At 24.9% G+C, this 26,488-nt stretch overlaps 2 protein-coding genes across 2 annotated transcripts; one reads left to right on the top strand and one right to left on the bottom strand.

Annotated features, from left to right (window-relative positions):
* The first annotated feature begins 1,193 nt into the window (after positions 1-1,193).
* Positions 1,194-18,182, top strand: LOC114126167 (yemanuclein). Its single transcript, XM_027990054.2, has 20 exons — positions 1,194-1,599; positions 5,191-5,283; positions 6,003-6,113; positions 8,218-8,349; positions 8,462-8,557; positions 8,628-8,847; positions 9,205-9,330; positions 9,393-9,609; positions 11,065-11,217; positions 11,294-11,374; positions 12,060-12,149; positions 12,988-13,170; positions 13,319-13,817; positions 16,437-16,586; positions 16,668-16,829; positions 16,913-17,239; positions 17,434-17,579; positions 17,640-17,694; positions 17,792-17,876; positions 17,936-18,182. Exons 1-20 carry the CDS (start codon positions 1,357-1,359, stop codon positions 17,947-17,949), a joined length of 3,183 nt encoding a protein of 1,060 aa, XP_027845855.1. The 5' UTR covers positions 1,194-1,356; the 3' UTR covers positions 17,950-18,182.
* Positions 18,128-26,293, bottom strand: LOC114126157 (gamma-tubulin complex component 2-like). Its single transcript, XM_050203608.1, has 16 exons — positions 26,090-26,293; positions 25,839-26,000; positions 25,586-25,736; positions 24,799-24,955; positions 24,590-24,718; positions 24,218-24,372; positions 23,944-24,072; positions 23,700-23,876; positions 23,476-23,635; positions 23,234-23,411; positions 22,920-23,173; positions 22,306-22,477; positions 20,801-20,978; positions 20,603-20,746; positions 18,348-18,505; positions 18,128-18,229 (listed from the first exon to the last, which is right to left on the bottom strand). Exons 1-16 carry the CDS (start codon positions 26,134-26,136, stop codon positions 18,166-18,168), a joined length of 2,415 nt encoding a protein of 804 aa, XP_050059565.1. The 5' UTR covers positions 26,137-26,293; the 3' UTR covers positions 18,128-18,165.
* Positions 26,294-26,488: the final 195 nt, after the last annotated feature.

The raw sequence follows: 26,488 nt of genomic DNA, 5'->3' as shown, positions 1-26,488 counted from the left end.
ACTATATAGTATGTTATATTGTTCTCATATTTTGAGCTTAACGTCCAAATATCTATTGCGTACGTTAATGAATATGAGTTATAATACCCACACTTATGGATAAAATACTAACTAAGTCACGCTAAAATTGGATGCCAATGCCTCAGAATACAAAATAAATAAAATAGACCTGTGGCCTGGTGTGGGTTATAAAATGGATTTGATTAATTTATATAATCGACTAAATTTACTAGACGGATGATGTTACAATTAATTAACTGTTATGATCACAGTTTTATTAATTTTAATATTCTTAGATATTTTGTATAGTTGTATATTTAAGTCATATAAAGTATGTATGGGTAGTATAAGTATAAAAATATATAAAACATAATTATTGATAAAGTATTATAATTATACTTTATAACTTTCGGAGACGCTGTTTGAATGATTTAGAAAGTAAAAGTAAACGTATGCCCACTCAGAATTACTTACAGAGTTACTTACCTACTCTTTTTAGTCATAATTTGTCCGAATTGTACCTACGTACTCATAGTCATAAAATGGAATAGTTGTTAAATTAAATCTTTTAAATGATTGAGTTAACTAAAAAAAGTAAACATTTAATTGACTTAAATCCGCAGTACTTATACATATTAATATATTATTGTGATCGACGTCGCTGAATATATGTCTGTTCTGAAAATCGGCTAAAATATCACAATTTATTATAATATATAATATACGCGTACCTGAATTGGCTATTGTTAAATGTTGATGATTAATGTTTGTTTTTCTCATATTTTTATACCTACATCTATAATTTAGTTTTAATATCAGTTGATATTTGAAGGTTTAGAAACTTAATATTTTTCAGTTATCGTTAAAATATACGCAGATCCGCTGTCTAATGTCTATAGAGCACGGGGCGCCCGGATATATATAATATATTAGATATATTTAATAACAAATTAACAACTATATATTGTCTGTACTCATCCAAATGTTTTGATACCCAACAGCCATTTTTTGAAACCTTATTTGGTTATAGGTATTTTATATTGTTAATTAATAACTTTATATATGAATAGTGATTGAATTATCTATAATTCGTGGAAGCCCACAATTATTTTATTAAAAATATATACGACGTTGAGTGTGTTTTAAATTTTTAATTGGTGTATAATTTCATGTATAACGTAATAAAATAATGCACCCTGTTCTCTTAAATGTTTGAAAAATCACAAAAGCGCGGGGCGATGTGATCGGTCGGACCATAGAACTCAGACTGGACATTTGGTGTCACTGGTTACGGTTCATACCGTTGCTCTGTGTCTGTATTCCCCGTTTTCAGTTTGTGATTGTCGCCGATCATGTATGGTAGTTTTGCGCTTTCGTGAAACATGTGCTGTCCGCTTAACGTTGGCCGACCGTCGATGTTGTTATTATTGTGCATCCGTCTGTCTGATTATAATGTCAAATACGTTTACTGTTGAGAAAAAATCGGAAACCAAGTCCAATCCTCAGTACTCGCCTACTATTCGGGTACAAGCCGAATTGTTCGAACCCACTGACAACAGATATCCTGTGTTCAATTATCAGAAGTTACTCATCGAAGAGGTAAGTACAACGAAGTGGAGACTATACATGTTAGCAATACACGCGTATATATTTCACATACATCTATACACGCACACACACGCGCGTGACTACACGCACTAACACTCGCGTATCACCCGCGTACGTATTGCAAATTGCATTAAACGAATAGATGTGTTTATGAATACACTAAATAATTATTGCATTATTATCACACAATATTAATAAATCACGACATGTATTGGGATACATATGTATTAAGTACAATGTTGAGATTATCGATCTATCAATCGGACTTCCTAGTTCCTATTTTATTTGTCGGCCACTATTGTCACGATAACGATGTAGCGTCGTCGCGTCTTCCCGATGATTACCGATTATAGTACCCATGTAACTATGATATATTGACATTCCTGTTGTACACTTAGGTCGATTTTTTGAAGTACGACAGTGCTTGTCTACGCGTCATGTGGGTATCTTGTATTTGATTCCCCATTTTCAACGTTCTCATGTCCAAATTACATTTTCAACTAAATTTTATCAAAAGATGTACCTACTATAAGGTAGCCGTGATATTTTCTCTTCTGTGAGATAGTAAATTTATTTTTTAATAATATTGGTTGGAACCCGTATTGAATGGAACTTTAATCGACTACTAGAATACCTAGATTTTTTGTCATTTTGAAGAAAAACGTCTAAATCGAAATATCATTATATTTTGTAGTGTCTTAAAAGTTTTATTTATTGTTAATATTGTATTTTTGTCAACTAGGTAGAGGTACTTATTTAATTTTTGACATTCTTATTATTATAAAGAAGAAACTAAGAAACAACAAAGTTTTGCTTATTTTAATAATTTACTATTTCATTAGTAATATTATATTTAAATATTTATTATTTTAAAGTTTTTCTTTAAATCATTGAAGAATGGAAATAATTATTTGGTTAAATATTACTTACCTATTACCTATTCTAGATGGTTATCTGAGTCTACAAGACTTATTTTTGTTCCTAAACATTTTATAAGTGTATATTTTATTTAATTTAAAAAAATATAAATAATAAGAACTAAAATTTTCAGTATCTTGGCTTTTATCATTATTCCGACCCCTTCTTATATTGCGTTTACAATTACAAATTTTTGGCTGAAAATATTTTCGTTAGCTTAAAGCTTTTTACCAGATTGTAATTCAATGGGTACCTATTAAAAACAAGGTTATTCATGTATAACTACTTATCTAAGAATTTGAAGCGGGTTTGTATGAAAAACCTGAGGAAAAACCATAATATATTTATCATGTTTTCACAATCTACTTTGTATAAATTGATATTTTATAATGTATCTAGGTAATTATGTTTTAGATTATTTATTGAGTGATAATTAGCAATATTAAATTCATGTAAAAAATGTTAACTGTATATTTATATTAAAAATAATTTGAAAACATTTTCCATTAATATTAGTTGTTTCTTAGACTTCAGTAATAAATTCTTCCTATATCGTTAAGTTTAAAACTATTGTTTTATTAAATATAGTTAATTTAATTCTTGTGCTAATTAATCTATATTAGTTAAAAATAGAACTACTAATACAAATACTAAAAAAAATTGTCTTAATTTTTAATGTAGGCATTTAAAAAAAAATAACTCAAATAAAACAACTGTTTAACTGCCGTATTTTAATTGATTTATTGTTCCTTTCTATGTTTAAGATAGTTTTTTACAATAATTTAATTGTTTAGGTACCTACCTACCTATGAAAATTCATAGTTATATAAATTTCCAACATAGTTAGACATTTTGTTTTTGTACTTATAGTTTAAAGGTTTTAGAAAAATACCTTTTTAATTTAGATGTTTATCCTTTTTCTCTGTTTTTTGGATATCTACATTAAACATTTAATATTGAATATATTAAATATATTATAATTAAAATGATAAATAAATCAGTTATTAATAAAAATAAATCAATTAAACTGGTCTTCTTGTGGTATAAATGATGTGTTTTTATAATTTTGTTATTTGTTAATGCAATTTCCTTTTGCCTATCAGTGTAGCCACGCATTAAAGTGGTAAATAAAAACCTCCATAATATTATCTATTATATTATAATCATTAAATGATTTGATAGTGGGAAAGGATAGGTACATAAACTTTATTTACTTTGGTACCTAATAGTGGATGATGGTTATTTCATTTTAATTTAAGACCAGTAAAATGTAACATTAGATAATTAATACTGTTTTTATGTGTTGCTTTTAGTTATATGCAAAATATGTATAGCTTATAATTTTATGATTATCAGGTATAGGTTCAAGTATTAGGTATAAGAATTCTTTATTTGAATTTAGGAAGAATCTACATGCCACTTACAATCTCTTTAAAAAATTATAAATTACTATTTGATAGGTAATTTAAAAGGAATCTAGGACGTTTCCCCCTTGTGTCTTTTCAGCCCCGATACAATGGATGTTTCCTCCCCAACGGGATAATTTCCCCCCCCCACACAAAAAATAAATAAATATTAGACAATAATAATATAAAATGCAAATAAATAAATGTATAAATAATTAAATTAATATATAAATATAATTTTATAAATGTACTGTTTACGAAAATTAAATAATACAAAATATCATAACACTGTTGATATTAAAATACAAAATTAAATAATGAAAATCAAAAATATGAAGGAATATAATAAAATTATTGATAAAAAATATAAAATAATATAATTATTATTGATCTATAAATTAAAATTTTTATTGAAGCACTTGAATAGTTGAGTGGCTCATCTGTAAATGAGCATCAATAAAAAGCAAAATATATTTGGATGATTAATTCGCACTACTGCACTAGTGTTGCAAATTTATTGTTCCACCCTTCTGAAATATTGTTTGTTTTATTAACAACTTATGATAAATGCTCCAAAAACTAAGAAAATACATTAAAATCATAAAAAAATACAAAATTTTTTTTTTAAATTATCAGTATTGTATATTTCTGGTAAAAGTGTAAAATCAAAGTATCTGTTTTCAAACCTTTTACTATGTAAAAATAAATATATATCAATTTAGGGAGAAAACGTCTCAGCTTGCGTGAGAAATGTCTAGTACTGCGAAAATTCCCGAGGGGAGAAGGCACAAGGGGGAAACGTCCATAAAAGTTAATCAAATGATGTTCATAGTTATGATAAATGTAATAAGTAGTTATTATAAATTAGAATTCAATAATATATATTTTGATTAATGAAATTGTAATGATTATTGCTTAGTTAAATTTAATTTGCTTCATCATCAAGCTAACAAATAATTTTAAATTTAGGTGCACGCTACACTGTGTTGTGTAATATGTTACCTACAAGTTGTGTATACCTTACACGTTATAGTGTTGAGAGAACCTGGCTTAATGGTTATATTTTTAATTTATTTTAATAAATAGTATTTTATTTATTATCATAAAACTGATAACAATATTAATAGACCGCAGTGTACCTAAACAATAGATTGTTTAAATTTATTGGAAAATAACATATGGTACAATGTAATATGATTATAAATTAGAAACTTAATGTATACCTACAGTAAAAAAATATCCTGTATTTTTGTTTTAGAAAAAACGTCGAAGAAGGGATCAGCAATCTTATACTCTTGAAGAAAATGATGAATCTATAAAACAATTGGCTGACCATTATGAACAAAAATATGTAAGTTTCTATAATTGAATGTTATGTTTTAGTTATGTTTATAATAATTACAGTTTTACATAAAATAGATAAACATTAGTAATCTACACAAAATAAATAAATAAAATTGAAAATCATCAACTAAAACACTATCTTAAACATAAAAGTCATAAAAAATATTGTAACCTTTGTGTTCTTTCTAATGCTCCCTAGTATGTCAGTAATCATACTCTACATCAGTAGTGCTCAATATTTTTTGATTCACGACCCCCCAAAATTATTCAATTTGTATAAAACTATAAAACAATATACGTATTATATAATTTTTTCATTTGGTGTAAAACTAATACTAATCCCTTAATAAAATTTCGAGACCCCCAGGTTGCACACCACTGCTCTACACCACGACCTCAACTTACTAATTATATCAACATTTGCTTCTTATCACTATAATACATTTCATAGAAACTCCTTCAACCACACCAACCCCATACAACCACATATCTAATTTATAGATAAATTTATAAAATATAGGTAGTTACAAAATGATTTATTTATCAATAAAAAAATATTAACGATTTTTGAAAATATTATTGATGGTTATTGTTGCCAAGAGTAACTTTTAATAAATAATAATAATAAAAAAAATTGATAATTTTAGTTAATTTATAAATCAAAATCTAATATAATTTTAACAAATTATGTTTGTTTATTAATTATGCTTATTTTGTCATTAACAGGGATTTAGTGGTGTTAAAAAAAAGAAAAAGAAAAAAACTGCCTTCTATAACTATTCTGAACTTGCAGCTGGTTATGATGAAAATGATTCATTCATTGATAATACTGAAATTGTAAGTATTATGTATACCAAATAAAATATTTCTATTATAAATATAAATAATATTATATATAGCCATATAGGTATTATTAAATACTTATATTTGTTTCAAAACATTATACATTTTTTTTTTTGATGGATAGAATAAACAATTAATAGTTTTATATCTTTGAGATTATACTTTTGCAATTCATTACCTATTACTTGTATTAAATTATATACTATTTATTACAGAAAATTAAAGTAATTAATTTACATTTTATTAATACAGTAGAACCTTGATTATTCAAACTACAATTAGCGTATCCGAACGTTGAAGCACTCATACATCCCTGGCCAGCAACCAATTTTATTATTATTTTTTATTCTTGTTACAGCATCAGCAGCTGAGGTTATTAGCTTACAAAAACAATAATCAATTGTTTCTTATAAACTAGTACAGTGGAAATCTTAAATTGAGTTTTATAGATTAATTAGTCTAAGAAATAAAATAATTTTTTTGCTATATCTTCAATCGAGCTCAGGCTTTGAAAAGGTTGTCTTATATATCAGCGGTTCCCAAACTTTTACAATTTCAAGTAGGTACAACAAATAATTAATAGCAATATGCTTCTAGTAACTATTATTTTTTTTAAATAATATAAAATAATATTGTTTCCAAATATATTAAATAAGTTTTTCAATAATCACATATATCTGGCGGAACCCCTTGGCTTTGTCCCATGGAACTCAAAGGTTCCGCGGAACACACTGAGAAATGCTGTTATGTATTACTTCTGGTTTCCACATCATTTTGACAGTGAATAAGAAGATGTTTGTAAGTAATTCTCCATAGGTTAAGCACAGTGTGGGTTCTTCTCTTCGCATAAGATGTCTATGAGATAACTTAGTGCCCTATACAAAGTCTGTTTATTATGATAACTTCATCTTAAACGGAAACGAATGGAGTTTGGACCAATATAGGGGGGGGGACATAAATCAGGAAAGTAAAAGCCAGAAATACATTTAACAGGATCAATAATATACAGTAAAGCAGTGTTTCTTAACCTGGGGATCGCGATCACTTTAACTAGGGGTCACGTAGGTCAAAAATAATAAAACAATAATTTACAAAATAAACTTTTTTATTGAATAAAAAAAATACTCATATCTGTAACAAGTTTAAATTAGGTACTACACAAAGTATTTATAAATGGTATGTTTCCTTTGGTTAATTGGTTTATGATTGATATTTTTTTAATTTAAATTTGTACTTAATATACATTAGGGGGGTTGTGAAGTAATTTACCATATTTTATACTTATTTTGGGGGTCTCGACACTACAAATGTTGAGAAACACTGCAGTAAAGTATAAACAGGAAAATTATTAGACAGGAAACTGATATTCAGGAATATTCCTTAGTATAACTTTCCTGTATGATAATTTCCGGATTTAACATTCCTGGATAATGTTTTCCTAATTTTATTTTTCTTGTGTTAAACTTTCCCGATAACTCATGTCTGTGTATTATATTCCTAATTTTTTTCTATGATATACTTTCCCAATCACACTATTCCTGTTTAATATTTTCCCCAACAATACTTTCCTAAGATAAAAATATTCCTAGTAAATATTTTCCTAGAGATTATTGTTCCTCAGCAATAATTTCCTGTGTTGTGTGCGCCCCCTCAATATGTCGAAGTATTATTAATTTATCTCAGTTTGTTGTTAGGAGTGTGCCACCATTAGGATTTGCCATAAATTAGTATAATAATTGCTGATATTTCTATGGACGTTAATCAGTGAGGATTAGGAGTGTATTTCAATCATAAGGTAGCTACTTTATCTGTTTTTTTATTAAACAATGACATGAGTTCATATAAAGTGTATTTCCTTGTTGGCTCACAATGTATATGCATTCAATGTAATTCTAATATATCTACCTAATAACAATAATTAATATGTAACACATAATATTTATATAATTTTATTGCTTTTTTATACAATTTTCAGTATCCAAACTTTTGTTGATTCAAACTAGGTATAGTCCTTATTAGTTCTGATAATCAAGGTTCTAGTTGTAATTTTTTTTGTTTTTCTTATATTATTAATAATTTTATTTATGTGTAAATACAGTGTGATGAAGTCATGCCAAATGAAGTTGAAACGAAGCATGGTGGTTATTATGTAAATTCTGGTTCTTTAGAATTTAAGAATGTTTGTATGTCTGAAGATTCTGAAGAAATAAAATCTAGTCAACCTCGTAAGGTATAGTATAGTAGTCTATTGCAAAAATATATTATAATTATTGTTACTTTATTTAATAAAGATTTTATATTTTAAGATTTAAAATATAAATTTTATTTTCAAATGTTTTTAGCATTTTATTAATACTGTAATAGAAGATAGTGATGAAAAATTGCCAACTTTTGCGCTTTCAAATAATTCAGAAAAAAATTCACTAACTGAAACTAAGGTATTTTAAACACTATTATTATTTATTTACTGTAACAAATAATCTTAATACTTAATATTATGTTTTAAAGACTTCTGATACATCTGACGATTCGTCTTGTTCTGATGAAGAAAGAGAATCTTTAAAACCTTTATGTACACCGACACTTCCGGTGAATGGCAAAGTCAAACGAAGACAGTCAATTGATTCTGATAGTGCTGGTTCTATTATTCCAACTAAAAAGAAGAAGATCAGTACAGTAAAATCATTGATACAAGAAAAAAAAGTTCAGATACCAGAGTGCAAGCCAAGTATTTTGATTTTTATAGCCATCAGATATTTTAAAATAGCATATTCTTGTTACCTTGTATCATTTCATCATAAAATTACATTAACTGTTAATAATTATTATTGATTTTTAACTAGAATATATACCTTATTAATTAATTGGTATCTGATAACTGGTTTACATTTTAAAAGACTTCCTTATTTTAAGTATTTATTGGGGGGAAAAATGTATGCATAAAATTATGTAAAATGTGTTGTTACTTCTTTTAATTGTTATTAATTAGTGATTTCATGAATTTATAATGATAACATTAGAAGAATATCTCGAATAATGCAAAATTAGTTTCAATTACTATTAAAATTCTTTAATTATTTTTTAGGTTGTTCAAAAGATACTTTGTCCTTATCTTCTGATGAAGCGCCTGCTACAGAAAATAATATTAGTTCTATTCATGAAACAATTGAATCTGTCATTTATGGTTGTTCAAAACCTTCAAATGTATCTTGTAAGTATATATAAATATGGATTACTTTAACAATTAAATAACTTATATATTATTTATTTCAGTGAGTTTAGAGAATGATACTGTTAAAAGTACTCAGATTGTAATAAATTCACCTATCAGTATTGATGATGTACCAGTATCCAATGGTATTAATAATGCAGCAGAAGAACTTCCTAAAATTATTGTGGAAATCATTGAATCAATTAAGACTGAAGCTCAAATAGCAATTCAAAATAATTCAAACATTTTTTCAGAAGAAATAAATTTAGATCTATTAAGGTAAAATACATTTGCTAATTTTTTTTATGTAATATTTAATTGGTTATGTAATTATTTAAGTACAATTTACTATTGAATGATTAATGTTCATTATTCATTAAAATAAAAATGTTGTAGACCTATTATAATGAACAAATTGAGCTATTAAATTATTAAAGAATAGGATTGAAATTTAGATTAAACATAAGTATATATTTGTTAAGGTCAAAAACTATTTGTGAATTAGGACATTATTTGGATTATGTAGAAATATTTATAGAAATAGTTTAGCTCAGGTTATATAAATATACATTTTTATGTTTTTTAATACTGTTATACCATTAAAAATTAACAAAAAAAAAAAAATTTTACACATACTACATTATATTCGTACAATTACTGCATAAATATCAAAATTCTTATGATTGTAATCTATTTATATGATTTCTTAAATTTTTTGATCATTAATATAAGTTGTATATCTTAAAGTTAAAATCCATTTATGAATAACTCCATGTACAATAATCCTTTTATTGTATTTATTTTGCTGTGAAAATATTTATCAGTAAATAAATACAAGAAAAAGATTATTGTGTAAATTATCTGCTCGGGATGCTGAGCCTTTTGCATTAAGTTAGCACTCTGCTTTTCAATTGAAGATTTTGTCCCGTGTGGGGAAGGTGGTCTACACACGTAAAAAATATAGATACAGCTTTGAATGAGACATGTGTATTAATCATTGGCTGTCTAAAAAATACACCAGTAAACACATACTATACACTTAATCTGGTATAGCTCCGTCCAAAATTCGATGAGCTGTACATGGTGATTGGGAATGTACTAAAATTATTACTGATATCCAACACATAATATCATAGAACACAAGAAAATACATATCAAAATAAGTCAACAAATAGTTTTATTAAAAGTTAAAATGTACACGAGAACCCCTAAAGAAGAAAGAAAAAATAGGAAATGAAACAGCGTGGATAATGTCAACAGAAAACCTAGCACCCGGGCGCAGTAATAAATGGGTAATATGGAGAAGCTTAAATGGCTTACAAACCAAAGTGGGACAATGTAAAAACCAATCTAAAAGAGTGAGGTTACTTAGAAGCATCATCAGCGCTGCATGAGTGTGGCAAAGAACAAACAATGAATCATCTACTGAAATGTAGCAAATGTCCAATCATGTGTAATGAGTGATGACAATGACTTTATAGAGGCAAACTAGAAAGCTATAAATATGACCCAGTACTGGTCAAATGACTTATTTCAATTTGGATGACTAAGACTGAAACTACCAAAGCAACTAAGGGTTACTAATATATATTTTATGTGTTATTTTAAATTTTAACCTATTGTTACCTTTATTTACTTATTTATTTTAATATATTGTATGTTATAACATCTATAAAATCTATAATATTTAAAATTGGACGTCATTGTTTAATTTTTGATTAATATATGTTTTAGTCTTGAATATCATAAAGAAATAATTTCATTTAATGAACAACCAATCTATGCGACATTAGCTGAGCATATGTTTTGTGATAAAGAAAAGCTTGTAAAACAAATAAATCAGCTGGTTGATTTTGAGGAAGAAAAAATTACTGAGCCAATTGATAGGTATTTATTTAGAGTATTTGTATTTTGTAAAATAAATTTAGATTATCTTATATAAAATTATATTGTATATTTTTAGGTTAAAAGATGCAATTGAAAAAATATTACCATCAGTTTTTGAACAATATACTCTCGATTGTAACAAAATTTTAGATCAAAGGTATGTTAGTTTTTTCAATGCTATTAAATTTTTATGTTTTAATAAAACATAAGAATTGATGTTACTATTTTTTGGAGTAATGTAACATACAAAAGTTTATCAACTATAAGCTTATTTAAATGATTTTTGACTCCAGTTGAGGTGTTTAAAAAATGAACTATTTCCGCCATAACTAATACCTTAATCTACTTGACAGGCACTGCTGTTAAAATAGTTAATATCTAATTTGAATTAATATATTTTGCTTAGTATATTAAATATTAGCTGGTAGGTGGCTTACTCCTGTGCTATTTTATGCTGTTTGATGAATTTCAACAATGGAAATGGCAAGGCTAATTCATTATTGATTAGTAATCATTCAAACCCTTTGTTATATGTAACTTATTATTATAAATTCAGTGAATGGTTTAAACATTTTTAACTTAAGATGTTTTTTGATTAGTGCATTAATGATTAGTTTTTTTTGAGCATTTTATTTATAATTTTATAATTTAAATCGAGTAAATGCTAATAACCTAACCTTAGTAAAATATTGAAATTCAATACAAATTATTTACAATATTTACATTATTAATATGTGCTGTCACAGCAAAGATTTATCATGATTCTTTTGAAAAACATAATAAAAAAAATATTATATTAACAAAGATTGTATTAAATTTGCTTTTATTTCAAATTTTTTCAGGACTGTTAATGGAACTTCTAATGATGGATTGAAATCAAAACCTGGACCTAAACGACCTCGTCGTAAATTTCCTTGGAATGAAGAGTTTAGGTATAATTTTTATTGTACTATAGTATTGATATCAAAGACAATTTTCTGTCATTTCTATATTAATATTGAATCTATATTTCAAGATATCAGCAAAACAAAATGATTGCATTATTGAAAATATAATTAATATTATTTATTATTATTTCCATTAAGAATAATTATAAATACTAAAAAAACTAGTAAAAGTAATTATTTTCTTAGAACCTAATTATTTATTTTCAATCATTCAACACATAAACAGTGGTTTATCTGTAAAAGTTGTTTGTTTTTTAGTTCTCAAATAAAATGAGTGATAAGCGCCTGTTTTTTGTAAGAGCCATTTTGTATAATGAAACACTTGTTACAAATTTATAACCTTCATTGTTCTGATTCATATTTAAAAGTTAAACCAATATTGATATTAATAAGCATTAATTCAACATTAATAATTATCTATAAATTTATGATAATCATTTTTAGTATCTAATAGTTAAGTTATATATGAAATATTATTTCAACTCATAATTTTTATTATGACACCATTGTATCATTATATAAATCATAGTATTATTGTTAGTACTCAAAATATATAGATTTAGTTACATGTTAGCCTATTGCAATATTACCCCAAAAGAATTCATTTTAGCAACAAGCAGTTACTGGTTTAAAAGTTATTGAACCATAACCATTTTTTTAGCTATAGAATTGACTTGTTCATGCCTTTTAATTAAGCTCTACTTTTCTAATTAAATAGTAAATTATGGAAAAGAAATTTAAATTCAAGTTTATGTTATTTGATTTTAATAACTTGTTAAATGAATGCACACAAATTAAGAATACTATTAATTTATTTTTTTAGAACATTAGTACGAGAAATTATTAATATCCGAAAAACTACCTATTCTAAAATCAAAAAATCCCACTCATTAGACGAGTTTATTTCCCAATTCATAAATAATCGAATCAAACCATTATGGCCAGTTGGGTGGATGAAGTCTACCAATATTTCAAAAGAACTCAAAGTAAAAGAAAAGGATTCTAGGTAATGTTTTAATTTTTTTTTATTTTTCTATAAATATAATGTTTGTATCTTTTTATTCTTTATTTTATCTATTTACCTAATTTATATTTAAATTTTAAATTTAGTGATTAAATAGTTAAAGATAATTTGAAAAAAAAAATTTTTGCAGGCCTAAATTACCAAAAAAACAACCATTACACAATAGCCCAACTAAATTGATAAGTGCTATTAAATTGGCTTCTGAACATAAAGTTTCTAATTCTGCTATGAAAAGATCGCATAAATGGAATAAACAAAAATCTTCAAAAATGTCTGACCTTAACACAGGAACAAATACTAAATCAACTAGTCAAACTACATCTCCAACACCATCTACAACATCTGCTTTAAAGCAATTTTATAGTCCTTCTCACACAGTAGCTATTAGTACTTTAAATAATGATATATGTCCTTATCAGGCTACTATTACTACTACAGCAATTAATGGCTGTAAACAAAAAGAATCTGAAAACAATAGTGTTATTGTAAGAACAGAAGCATCTAGTGGAGATATATTAGATTTATCGCCACTTAAATCCAGTTCAATGTCATATGCATGTAACAAATTAAAAGATGTTACTGAGATTTGCAATAACACCTCACAAGATAATAACAGTCCTTCAAAAATGGTAAGAATGAATAACGTTTGACTATGTTTAGTTTTTTATCCACCAAAACAAAAATATTATTTTAAATTTTAAGTTTCTATTTTTTTTATAATTTTTTTTTTTTTTTTTTTATATATATTTATTTTTTTGATACAACATTTGTTATGGCTTAATAAAATGATATGTTCAAATTACAAATAATTTTATAAATTTAAATTAATCAATAGTATTACATTTTTGTTTTATGAATGCTTTTGATAAATTTACAAGTCTATTAATATATTAATGTACACATTGGCTATAGTTCTTTTCCTTATTTCACACTTATTTATTATTTTCTGTTTTATGCATGTAACAGGCTATATCTAGTCACATAGTAACATACAGGTTTTTTATTTACTTGGTTTTGCACTTAAAGGTGTTTGTTAATGGTTTGTTATTAATATCTTGTACTATGTTAACATTCATATTTTTTAAACAATAATTATAATTTTCTGCTGATCAATGATTGTAAAAATGAAGGATTGATTTTATCTGTAATTACTAATTTTAATTTTGTTGATTGTAATGAAAATAGTGACATGAGAATCTGAGTTACTTAAATCAACATTTATTGAGTCTATTAAGTAAAATGAGAAGAAAAAATTTACATTAAAATACAATTACAAAGTGTTTTTTTTTATATCTCAGTGTATTTTGGTTAGCACATTATTTATTATTTTTAAATTGATGAATAACTCACCTCTTTGTTATCATTGAAAGCCCACCTTTATGCATTTGGAAAAGGGTAATGTATTATTGACCTCAAAGATAATAAAAATAAAAGCAAGTCAAGATATAGGTAGTTAGCAAAAGTAGGTTCAATTGATGTATACCACTGAGGTGTCATCCCTACATAAAATAGCTCTTGTAATTTTTCATTTATATTAACAATTTTTATACAAATAAATAAAACATTGTTATCTTACACATTAAACAAAATAAATTTGATAAAAACGATTTTTTATGAAAAAGTAGTTAATGAACTGGGTATTCTATTTATTTTTAATAAGGTTAATTGATGTAATTAATAGACAATGTATTATACATGTTTTTACTCAGTGGCATATTTAGGACTTCTTTGAAGGGGGAGATAAAACTAAAATAGCCGTTGAAAAACTTTCCAGCATTTTATTACCTATAGATAAAGTGATAAACGAAGAAAACAACTAAAATCATATAAATATGCTAAAAAAGGGGGGGGGCCAAGGGATTAGATATATCTATCTAATCTATCTCTGTGTTTACTCTCATTATTATAAGTATTGCATTTGTATTTAATGGTACAAATGGTCCTATCTCTAATATATTATTTATTATTATCTACTTTTCATTAAAAAAAATGGAACAATAACCATCTTGACAACAATTAATTAAAATATAATATGTAATATCATGTAATGTATCACCTAAAATATACTTGTTGCAGAAAGGGTTGATAATACATTTATTTAAGTAAACACATAAGTGAATTAATTGTGAGATTTAAAATAATGCAGTCATTTTATCGATATAATTTTCAATAATGTTAAACCAAATATAATAATTTAAATTGAAGAGAGTGGATCATTATTGTATATTTTTATGACATATTATGTATATTGACTTAGATTTGTTTTAAATTTGACAAATCGTACTTTATTTTTGTTCATTGTTTAATGATTAATAATAAATAAATAATATTCTATTAATGATATGGATGCGGATTGTTTAATCTAACATTTCAATGGTAATGGTTTTCTAGCTTTTTCCATATTTTGTGTTTAAATTAGCTAGTTATATCAATGAATGATATTTCCGTTGATAACTTAAAAAAACTGACTAATGCATTATGGTGGACTATTATTTTTATACTAGAATGATCTTTATTTTATGATAGCTGTAAATAGTGCAATATTAATGGGTTTATGTAATATTATTACCTTAGCTCTTTGGTATTTCAATTTCATCACTGCAGTGTTATATATCACCAATGTGCTATTGTTACCATTGCACCTACATTTAAAATTCCAGGCGGGTATAGATTTGCTTATTAGTTATTGCAATTAGTACAGTTATGGAGTCGTATATATATATATAGGTGTTCCACCTGAGTATTAACTATCATGAAAATAAAAAATTAAATAATATAACTATAACTAATATAGTCAGGGCTAGATTGGTCTGGCGAGCTACCAAGTAAAATTTGGTGGGCCGCTTTTGAGTGTTTGGTCAATGGTCATATTTTTTGGTGATGAATTAGTACAAATATTGGTAGAAAATATGATTGATTTGAATTATTTAAACCGTACAGTAGCTGATATCTAACGTTAGAAATTCTTAAACTCGGTAGACCAACATCTTGCCAATCCGGCGCTGATTATTGTTAACCTTTATTTACTTTTGAATAATTCATAATATTTATGAATTAATTCAAATTAATAAAACAACACAATAATGAGATGGATTTAACTACTCGTGTGTATAATATTTTTATCACATATAGATACATTTTAGTCCTAAATGTGTAGTGACTCATAACTTATGAGTAAACTCCACTTAGTTAATTCATATAGAATTTAAATAAAAATAGGATTGGTCAATATTTTAACATGTTTGCAGGATTTGCAAATTAGTCCAAACCACATAAATCATCAGCCAATTTCACGAAAACAAAGATTACTGCAGGAAGTGCATAACAAACCTTTGCCTCCAGACCAAAAGATATCAACTCATAGTTTTACTGTTGATCGACAGAGCTCAAAACCAAAAGTTGGTTTGCATACACATAATATATTATAATATGCTAAATAAACAAAAAAAATAATTTTTGCTTTGTATTTTTTAATTAAGGATGACAATTCAATTTCATCAACAAATAAATTAGACTGTATAAAAGTTGATGACAAGTCAACTGCTAAGGATATGCTAAGTCAAATAATCAATGAATCTTTAATGGACAATACATCACCATTACCTTCACAATTTACAACCAACAGTAATTTCTATAAAATTGTAAGTGGATAATGGTTAATTTTGATTTCTATTATTTAAATAATTAATTCAAATAAATTAATTTATCATACTTTGGTGTTCAGAAAGATGAGACTAAATCGCCAACCTCAGTTGTAGCAAAACAAGAAATCAAAAATGATTATTCAAATTGGTCACATAGTGACCGGAACACGGCATCCAGAACCCCATCAAGCCATGGATCATCCAGTGATGAACTTGTAAAAAAAAAAACACAAGAAGTTATTAAAGAATTGTTATTTTTGAATCAACTATCAAATTCATCGCGAACCACTAACGATAATACTTTCAAAAAACATACATCTTCGTATACCTCTCATTCACCAGACACACTGACTAGTACACCACTAGGAGTCATCCATCATCCAGCTATCAGAAATTCCTATACTACAGTATGTTTTAGTTGTTTTGCAACATTCAAAAGTGATATCAGTTCAAGAGGACATTATACCCGCATGTTTTGTCTCTGTCTTACTAACGTACAATAATAATAGTGTACATTATTGTATGTTAGTAAGACAAAGACAACACATACGGGTATAACGTGCTCTTTAGTAAAAATTATGCATTGTTTTTTTTTTATCAGTCAAGCAGTACAATAAGTAAATCAACACACGGAACAACAATAGGTATTCCAAAAATGAGTATTGGTTTCAATAATGAGTTTCTTAAGCACATGGTGAAAACTGAAGAATCCACTTCACAATCACGGTTGACTACAGAAAGTTTTCAGTAATTAATTATTGTTATTAGTCATAGGAAGTTTGTTTTTTTAATTGATCACTTTTACAGAAAACATGGTATATCACATTGTGGTCTTATACAAACTAATGCTCATATGTCCGATGTAAGTCAATTTATTATTGGCACACTTAATTAATACTTTAAATACTTCTAAAACTCAAATAATCTAAATTATTATTTTTAAATACAAACAATTTCAGAACTTTTTTCCGCAACAATTCATTTCAACATTGAATACAAAATCGAATAAAGATAATATGAGTCATAATTCAATTACATACAATAGTAAGTTAATTTAGTATGAGTAACATTTAATATTCACTAATTAAAATATTGAATTTCAGATAAAAACGAATAAAATAAATATATACTAATATAGTACAATATCATAAAGATATTTGATTCAGTCATAAATATCTTGAATTCACTATCTGAGAGTAATATTATTTTTGTTTTTATTTAAATAATTAGTATTATATTAAACTAGTAGTATTATAATTATTGAGGATAGACCTCGTGATTAATGTAAAAATAAGTAATATGTGTACATTAGGTATATTTAAAAAATAAATGTTCATGTATATAATATTGTATCATCCATATTTATTTGCTCAGTGTACATTCCATTAAAGTCCATCCTAAACATAACAAGGACATAATAATGTTAGTACATTGTTGTTAACTATATTTTATTACCTATTTTTTTTTTTTTTATAGGTTTTATCATAAGTTTAATTTTTTATTGTATTTTCTTACCTGTACAAAAAATTGTATATAATATTACCGCTGTCTAAACGGCTCATTTTTCTTATACATTTTAAGAGGTCAATCATTGCAGCTGTAAATTTGTTTTCTAATATTTGTATACTTTTTTCAAAGTCTAGTTTCAGGTGATTAAGATGACTTTTGGATAACTGTAACAACACAAATTAATTATTCAATTTTTAGACTTATTTTATAAAAAAAACTAATGATTAACATAAAACACCAATCTAAATTTAAGTACAAAAAAAAAATAATAATAATAAAAGATGATTTTAGTACAAATATATCACAGTTTATAAGAGTTTAATAAATAACAATGTTATAAAATTCTTAAATACAATAAATTCATATTTAACCAATAACCATATTTTAATTTACAGAAGTAGTTATTGAAATAACGGTATTGAAAACAATTAATCACATATATATGTAAAAGTGATCAATTGTTTTTTAATTGATTGAGTTGATTATGAAAGTTTTAAGAGTTATAAATTTACTTAATTATTAAAAATAATAAAATGTAAGTTAAAAAATATATTTTAATGTATAAATAAATAAATAGAAACTGACAAAATATTAATTATCTTTTTTTCATAAAAATAATGAACTCATTCTTAACAGTTCAAACCAATAATTGATTATTAAGCTAAATACTAGATACTAACATACATTTATTTTGTATGTTTTTTGTGGAACATAAAAGATATATTCAGACAATATTAATTCTGTAACTGTTCAGCAACTAAACAGTCATTGTGTATTGTCTAGACAAATTTATTTTAGCTTGATACGGTACATCTAAGTAATGATGCTTTTGTTGTTTGCATATACAGGATGATTGATAAAGCATAAAACACTCATTATTTCCAAAAGTATTCATGTTTTTGAAAATATTTTTTTACATAGTTTCAAATTGTTAAAAAACAACATTTTTATAAAAAAATTATATTTTTTATCCTAATAATTTTTTAATTTTTTTACTTTTTTGAATGACAATATAGATTTTTAATTTCATATTCCAAAGCAGAATAATTTTTTGAGTATTTTGGTACAAAAAATCGAATTTAGGGTGAGTAGTTTATGAGTTATTCTTATTCAAAGTTTAGACAAGCGGAGTAGTGGACAAACATTTTGCGGGGTAACCCCGTACCACTCCACTCCGCGCAGCTAAACTTTAAATATGTATAACTCATAAACTACTCACCCTAAATTCGATTTTTATGAATCGAATTACTCAGAAAATTATTCTGCTTTGGAATATGAAATTAAAAATCTATGTTCTCATTCAAAAAAGTAAAAAACTTAAAAAATTATAAGGATAAAAAATATTTAAAAATATAATTTTTTTATAAAAATGTTGTTTTTTTAACAATTAGAAACTATGTAAAAAAATATTTTCAAAAACATGAATACTTTTTGAAATAATGAGTGTTCAACGATAAAAAAATCACTTTGTATATATAACATGTAAACTATATATAATATATGTATTATATATTATGGGTATAACATTATGTTATTAACTAAATCCTAAGTTTACTGGGATCACAACTAGGTAGAAACTAACAAAAAGCTGACTAAATGTGACTAAATTTCTGTCAGTGTCAGATTTGTTTGTTTTCCATTTAGTTTAAAAGTAATGAATTTTGTTATTTCAGAAATAGATGAAATGACATTATTATAAAAATAACCTAACTGAGATCAATGCAAATAAAGCAATATTTGCATTTTTTTTTAATATGAAAAAAAAACTGATAATGAAAATTTACACCAAAAAGTCAAAAAAAATAATTGGTAGTTATTGGTGCAATGAAGATTTAGAGCCTGATTTTGATCTTGAAATTATTGAATTAAAACAATCATTAAATATGGTTCATAAAAAGATAGAATTATCTTCAATTTTTACTTAAAATGTTGACAAGAATAATATCAAATGAAAATGAAAAGTACATTTCCAAATGTTGAAATAATATTGTAACAAAAATTACAACTCATACTTAAATTTTGTTGGAAGATTATATGTTTACAATTTAAAGAGTTTGAAATGCTTGGACATTCCTTAAATAATATGACAAATCTAAATATTTATTAAATTTGAGAATCAATATTGCTGCATACTTGTACTTAGTCAACTGAAGAAAATATTTTGCATGACTTAATACTTAATATATATATATTTAATATTATTTAACATGCCACTGATAATGAGATTGAGTTGATAATAATCAAGATAAAATTTAACTTACTAAAATATAATCGCTGAATTCAGTACATAATTCTAGTAAATATCGACTACTTTTCATTAAGTCTGGATTGGTAACCATACAATTTTTTAAACAAAGGTTTAAAAATTTTTGTTGTTCATCCAATAGCTCGTCAACATTTTTCACCTAGATAAATAACACTATCAATATGTAGTTAACAATTTTATGAAATATATATACTTTGTATTGAATAGCAGATGTAAAAGCTTGCCACTGTGTCTCAATCACTTCTTCAAACATATAATATTCAAGATTTTGAACAAATAACAACATATTTTGCCTTAAATTAAAAGCTTTCTTATAGGTTATTGCTGAAGAATCAGGTATCTTTTTTAAATGTTTGTCACATAACCATACTCTATAACAATAAAAAATTATTAATTAATAAGAGTTTAGCTTAATTGACAGCAACCAAGACTTGTCACCCTAGCACATGCAAGAATGAAAAAATAAATTATAATACAAATTAGAATAAAAGATCACAGATATGCAGCTTTTGATGTATAGGTATATAAATACATAGATTTAAAGTCTGAAAGATATGTTAGATTTATTTTTCAGATATAACTGCAGGATAGTGTTCCATAAGTTTATTAAGCACACTATTATATTTTTAACTTCTATAATTACAATTGGCTTACAAAATTTTTTTTTTGTAACATATTCACTCAAAGTATGTGTTTACTGCTTTAGAAAATGATATGTCAATTTTACATATAAAACCATTTTCATAAGTAGTTTACTTAATGAGGTGCAAAGTACCCTCCACGTGCTAAATAACTTTGACTTTTATAAAGAACTAAGAATCAAAATATATAAATGTTTTTAAACAAAAATTTGCTATACACAATACGTACATTCAATTTCTTATTGTTTTTCTTTAAACATTAAATAAAAAACTGAAAAAATAAGTTTACATTGGTTATTAAACATGCAATGAATAATTGCATCAAAATAAATCAGAAAATAATTATTTAATGAATAATGCAGAATAAACAAAATGTATTATTAGGATACTGAAGTTTTCATTATTAAATATCTAGTAATATCTAGTCAATTTGAAAATTCAATGGTGTAAATTGGGTGGTCTAAGTGTGGTAATTGAACCACCATATTTGAAATCTGGTAGAGTAAGTTTATACTATTTCATCTTTAGAAGATCATAAAAATTTGTTTATCTATAATTTCTACTTTCAAAAATATATATTTCTTTTAAAAATGATAAGTATGTATAAAATTTAATTTTCTTTCAAGTGTTATTTTGTATCTATATCTTAAAATCTTAAATCCTATTTCTGTGATATAATTTGGTAAACATTTTTCCAACGATAATATAAATTATCTATCAGTAATTGATGAATTTGATGCAATATGTTTAAAAAGAGGACATCAACTCAATTAAAAATAAAAAATTATTAGTATTTTTTTTTATATATTATATACATAATGTTATATTATAATAATTAAGTTTATACTACTAAAAAAATGCAACACTTATTCATTAATTTAACATAATTAAAATAATGTTTATAGGTGTAAATTTTCAAACAAAGTTAGTATTGGTGGGTTAAAAATAAAATTATTTCTTTGCACTACCAGTAATTGAGGCCAATTTACACCACTGGGAAAACCTAACAAAATGACATCAGCATCAGATATCTGTTAATCATTAATGATTCACTTACTTAAGTAGTTGCCGTTCAACATTTTTGCATAATAATAGCAATCTGAATAATATTTGATAATTTGAGATAACAGTTTCATTAAATATTAGAGAAACTGGCCATTGCGTAGTTAATCCCAAACAGAATGACTGTATTCCCAATAAATTTGAAGATGGTTGGAAGTTAGTATAATCTGTTCAAAATATTAATACGAATAAATTTAAACTAATATGAATATTTTATTTTGTGAATTTTAATTATACATAATTTGGAGGTATTCAACTATGTTTTTAATAATAAATTATTTTTTGAACTTTTAACTAATATTTTTTTTTTTTAAATTCATCTTTGATAATTATTGCACAGTATTTTATTGATACTTAAACTAAAAAAAAAACAAATCTATAATATATTCATAATTTTTCAATAAAAATGAAATGGAAATAATTAATTTTCATTCAAGGTGATATTTAAGAACCCTAAAATAGGTTATAATATTTTTTTAAATTTATAATCAAATTAGATAATTTATATTTTTTAAACAATTGATTTGTTTATTACTTGTAATAACTATTTAAAACCCATCTTAATAAATACATACATTAATATTTTTGTTTTAAAAATTTTAATTTTACCTTTTTCTTTTTCAGTTTGAATAGCAAGTATTTTAAATATTTGAAAACTCAATGGATCTTTTTTTAATTCCATTTTTATGTCATCTTTGTATTGATCTACACATCCAACATTTACTCGTAAACAAATATCTAACAATGATTCCAATCGATTGTAAACAATATCATCTGTTGGTTTTTTCAATTCTTCATCACATACATCCAATAGATGTACTACAAAATCTCCTTGTTCAAGTAGAAAGTAGCGTTTAATAGATCTGAAATTATTATTATTATTTTTTCAATGTTAAAGTATTAATTGTAATATAATTATTTACTTTAATCTGTTCATAAGGTCATAATCAATTAGTAGTACATTTAATAGACTACTACTTGCAAACATATAAGCATTATTTATAGTTTTGAGATAATTTGTTGAATCAGAACACCACATAGAATATACTAGTTTTTCATTATTAGTTGATGTATAAATCAAATTAGATTTATTTGGAATGTCTATGATAAAAAAAAAAAAATTAAAATTAATTTTGTTATGTTAATAAAATAATGTATTACTTACTACAGTGATAAAGTGCATTTAAGTATTTTCCAGTTCGTAAGATAATTTCTTTAAATTTTTCCAAGTAAGATGGAACATATTCATTTCTAACTGTATAACATCTATTCCAATATTTCTCTGTGTCATCATTTAATATAAGGTTGCCACATTTAATCATAAACTAAAACAAAATTAAAAATTCACATTATGTATCAATAATAATAACAATAATAACTGGTAAATACCTCATCACAAGGGTCAAATACTTGTCCTTTAAAAATCCATTTTTCTAATGATTGGAAAAATGGAATAGTTGATACTTCAACCATTCCTGCTAAAAGTTTTTTAAGTGATTCATCAATATAACATTGGGTCATTTCTTCATGTAACACTGATAAAGTCTGACCTCCTTTCTTTTTTTCCTAATATTCACAAGTAAATATTAAAATTAAAATAAAATTTTCCAAAATGTCAAAGTTTAATAAATACTTGTGTTATTATCGATACAATGCGGGCCACAAATTCCATTTTATAAACATGAGCTTGGGCTGCAAATGATAATGATTGTAGACTAAGTTCTCCAGACTTGTGTTGGTTTTCAAGACATATTATAAAGTTCTATAAAAATAGTAATGATACAAATGTATGTATTTCTTTTTAATATTTTTAATTCTCTAGTTCAGAAAATAGTCAATTTTATAGCATTATATTCATCAATATTTTATTGAGTTTACTTAATAAAATTGATATTAAAAACACTTACCAAATAATCGCGTATAAATTTGCTTATATAACAAGCTAATGCTTGATTAACATATCCATTATGGCTTTGACGATTTTCTTCACTATATCGACAAATAATGGTATAAGCTGATACTAATCTAAGTATTTTTGGCACAATACATTTAAACTGTGGATCTAAGCAGAAAATTAAGCAAATTAGTAAGTAACTCCTAACAAATAGAATTTTAATAATAAAGTTAATACAAGTATATTATGATATATTATTTATTCTAAATAATTATTTAATTTATGATTTAAATTTTATAAATATATTTTTTCCTATTATATTACAAGTGTTCCTAAAATTAATTATCAGATTTAGATTGTAGTTGTTATCATCTTATTAACAAACCTATGGGCTCATTAATACTGAAAGTAAGCGGTATCTCGAGGTTGTTTGGATTTATAAATTTTGTATGGAAGCCTTGGAGACAAGACAAAATATCACCCACTAAGTCATGTTCTTCTGGATTTGTGGTATCTATAAAAAACAATAGAATTAAAGAAATATTTAAACATGATTATTGAATACATTAAAAATAAGTCAATTAATAATCATACTGTAACATGTTATGGGTATATTAAAGTAATCTAAGGCTTGATATTTTCTTAAGTTTTTCCAAAGTGGAGTTTGTTTGCTAACACTTTTTTTCAAGATAATTTTCTTCTCTTTTATTTCTTTTTTTATTTGTCTTTGTTTTTGAAATTCATTTCTTTTCTATGAAAAAAAAATATATTTTAAATGCCTTAATAGGTTATTTTAATTAATATTATCAAATTGTCTACACTTAGCATCTCTGAATTTTTTTAAGGCGTGCCAAATCTGAAATATAGTATAGCATTGTGGATCAAATTTTTTTTAAATATTTTAGTAAAAAAATAATAAATTGAAAACAATGAAAATTGATATATTATTTTCAAAACATTTATTAGGTTAGTAGACCAAAATTGGACTACGAGCGTAATGGCGTACCCCTGGTTTACACTATGTAGGAATAAAAACATTTAAAAAATAAGCGCTCTTTATTATATTAAATAATAAATGCCCTTACATTTTGTTATTTTAAATATATACATCAATATTATAATTTTTTTGATCAAAATTATAAAACTGGAAAATACAAACAATAATTATCTTTATTTTTTTTTTTCATCTAAGATGACTTGGATAATTAAAATTTTTTAAGAAAAAATAAGTAAATAGTTTTAAAGTGAAATGAATACAAAGTATACACAATATGTATATATATATTATATATGTGTGTGTGTGTAATTAATATTTTTATATTAAATAAAGTTGCTCTGTATTTTTTATCCCCAAGTAGTAGTTCTAAATATAGCTATATACCTCAATTTCATCTTTATAATATTGTACAACTTCTGAACAACTTGTATCTTTCTCATATTCTTTATATCGCTTTTCCATAAATACTGTTAATTTTTTGTCTTCCCTTATTTCTTGAATCAATTCCATAAATTTATTCGCCAATTTATTTTTTCTGTAAAAAAATCATAATAATTAATTAATTCTCTGTAAACATTATAACATAGTAGGATGTTTTTCCATATTTTTGTTACTAAAAACTACAATATATACTAACTCAATGCTCTGTACTTTTTCTTTTAATTTTACTGGATTTTCAGAATGAAGTAACAGTTTCCGTAATGTATACTCTTTAGAATGTTCAAGTGGAATTTGTTGAGAATCATTGCGATTCCATATTTCCAATTTATCAAATATATCTTCAACGGTACTAGTTGATCTAGACAAATAAACAGACAAACAGTGTATTAAGAGATGGTACATTCTACATTTATAAAATATCAATTAACATGAAATGTATAAAATTACTTGAAACTTGTTATTAATTCTTCGATTGGTATTCTTGCACGGTCCATAGTTTTGTACAAAAGTTTTGTTGTGAAATTTTAAATTAAAATAATTTTAAACATTATTTAATATTTTGATTTTTGTTAGTGTTCATTCTATCATTTCTTAATCATTTTAACGGAAATGCGAAAAACGGAATTGTATAAACATCAACATAGATAATATTTTTATTATATAAAATGTTTAGGACAAGGCGGACAAGCTAAGATATTATCAAGTTTAGTTGTTAGGCATGCAGATAAGTGATAAGTAATTGGAGTGTACAATCGTTGCACCAAAGTGTATTTCGTCCATTACCAGTAGGTCATAAATGTTAGGTTAGAGAAAATACTGTATACGTATATAGACATATTACAGTAT

The sequence above is a fragment of the Aphis gossypii genome, chromosome 3 (genome assembly GCF_020184175.1).
Source record: "Aphis gossypii isolate Hap1 chromosome 3, ASM2018417v2, whole genome shotgun sequence".
Lineage (NCBI taxonomy): Eukaryota > Metazoa > Arthropoda > Insecta > Hemiptera > Aphididae > Aphis > Aphis gossypii.
This window is presented reverse-complemented; position numbering and strand designations above follow the sequence as displayed.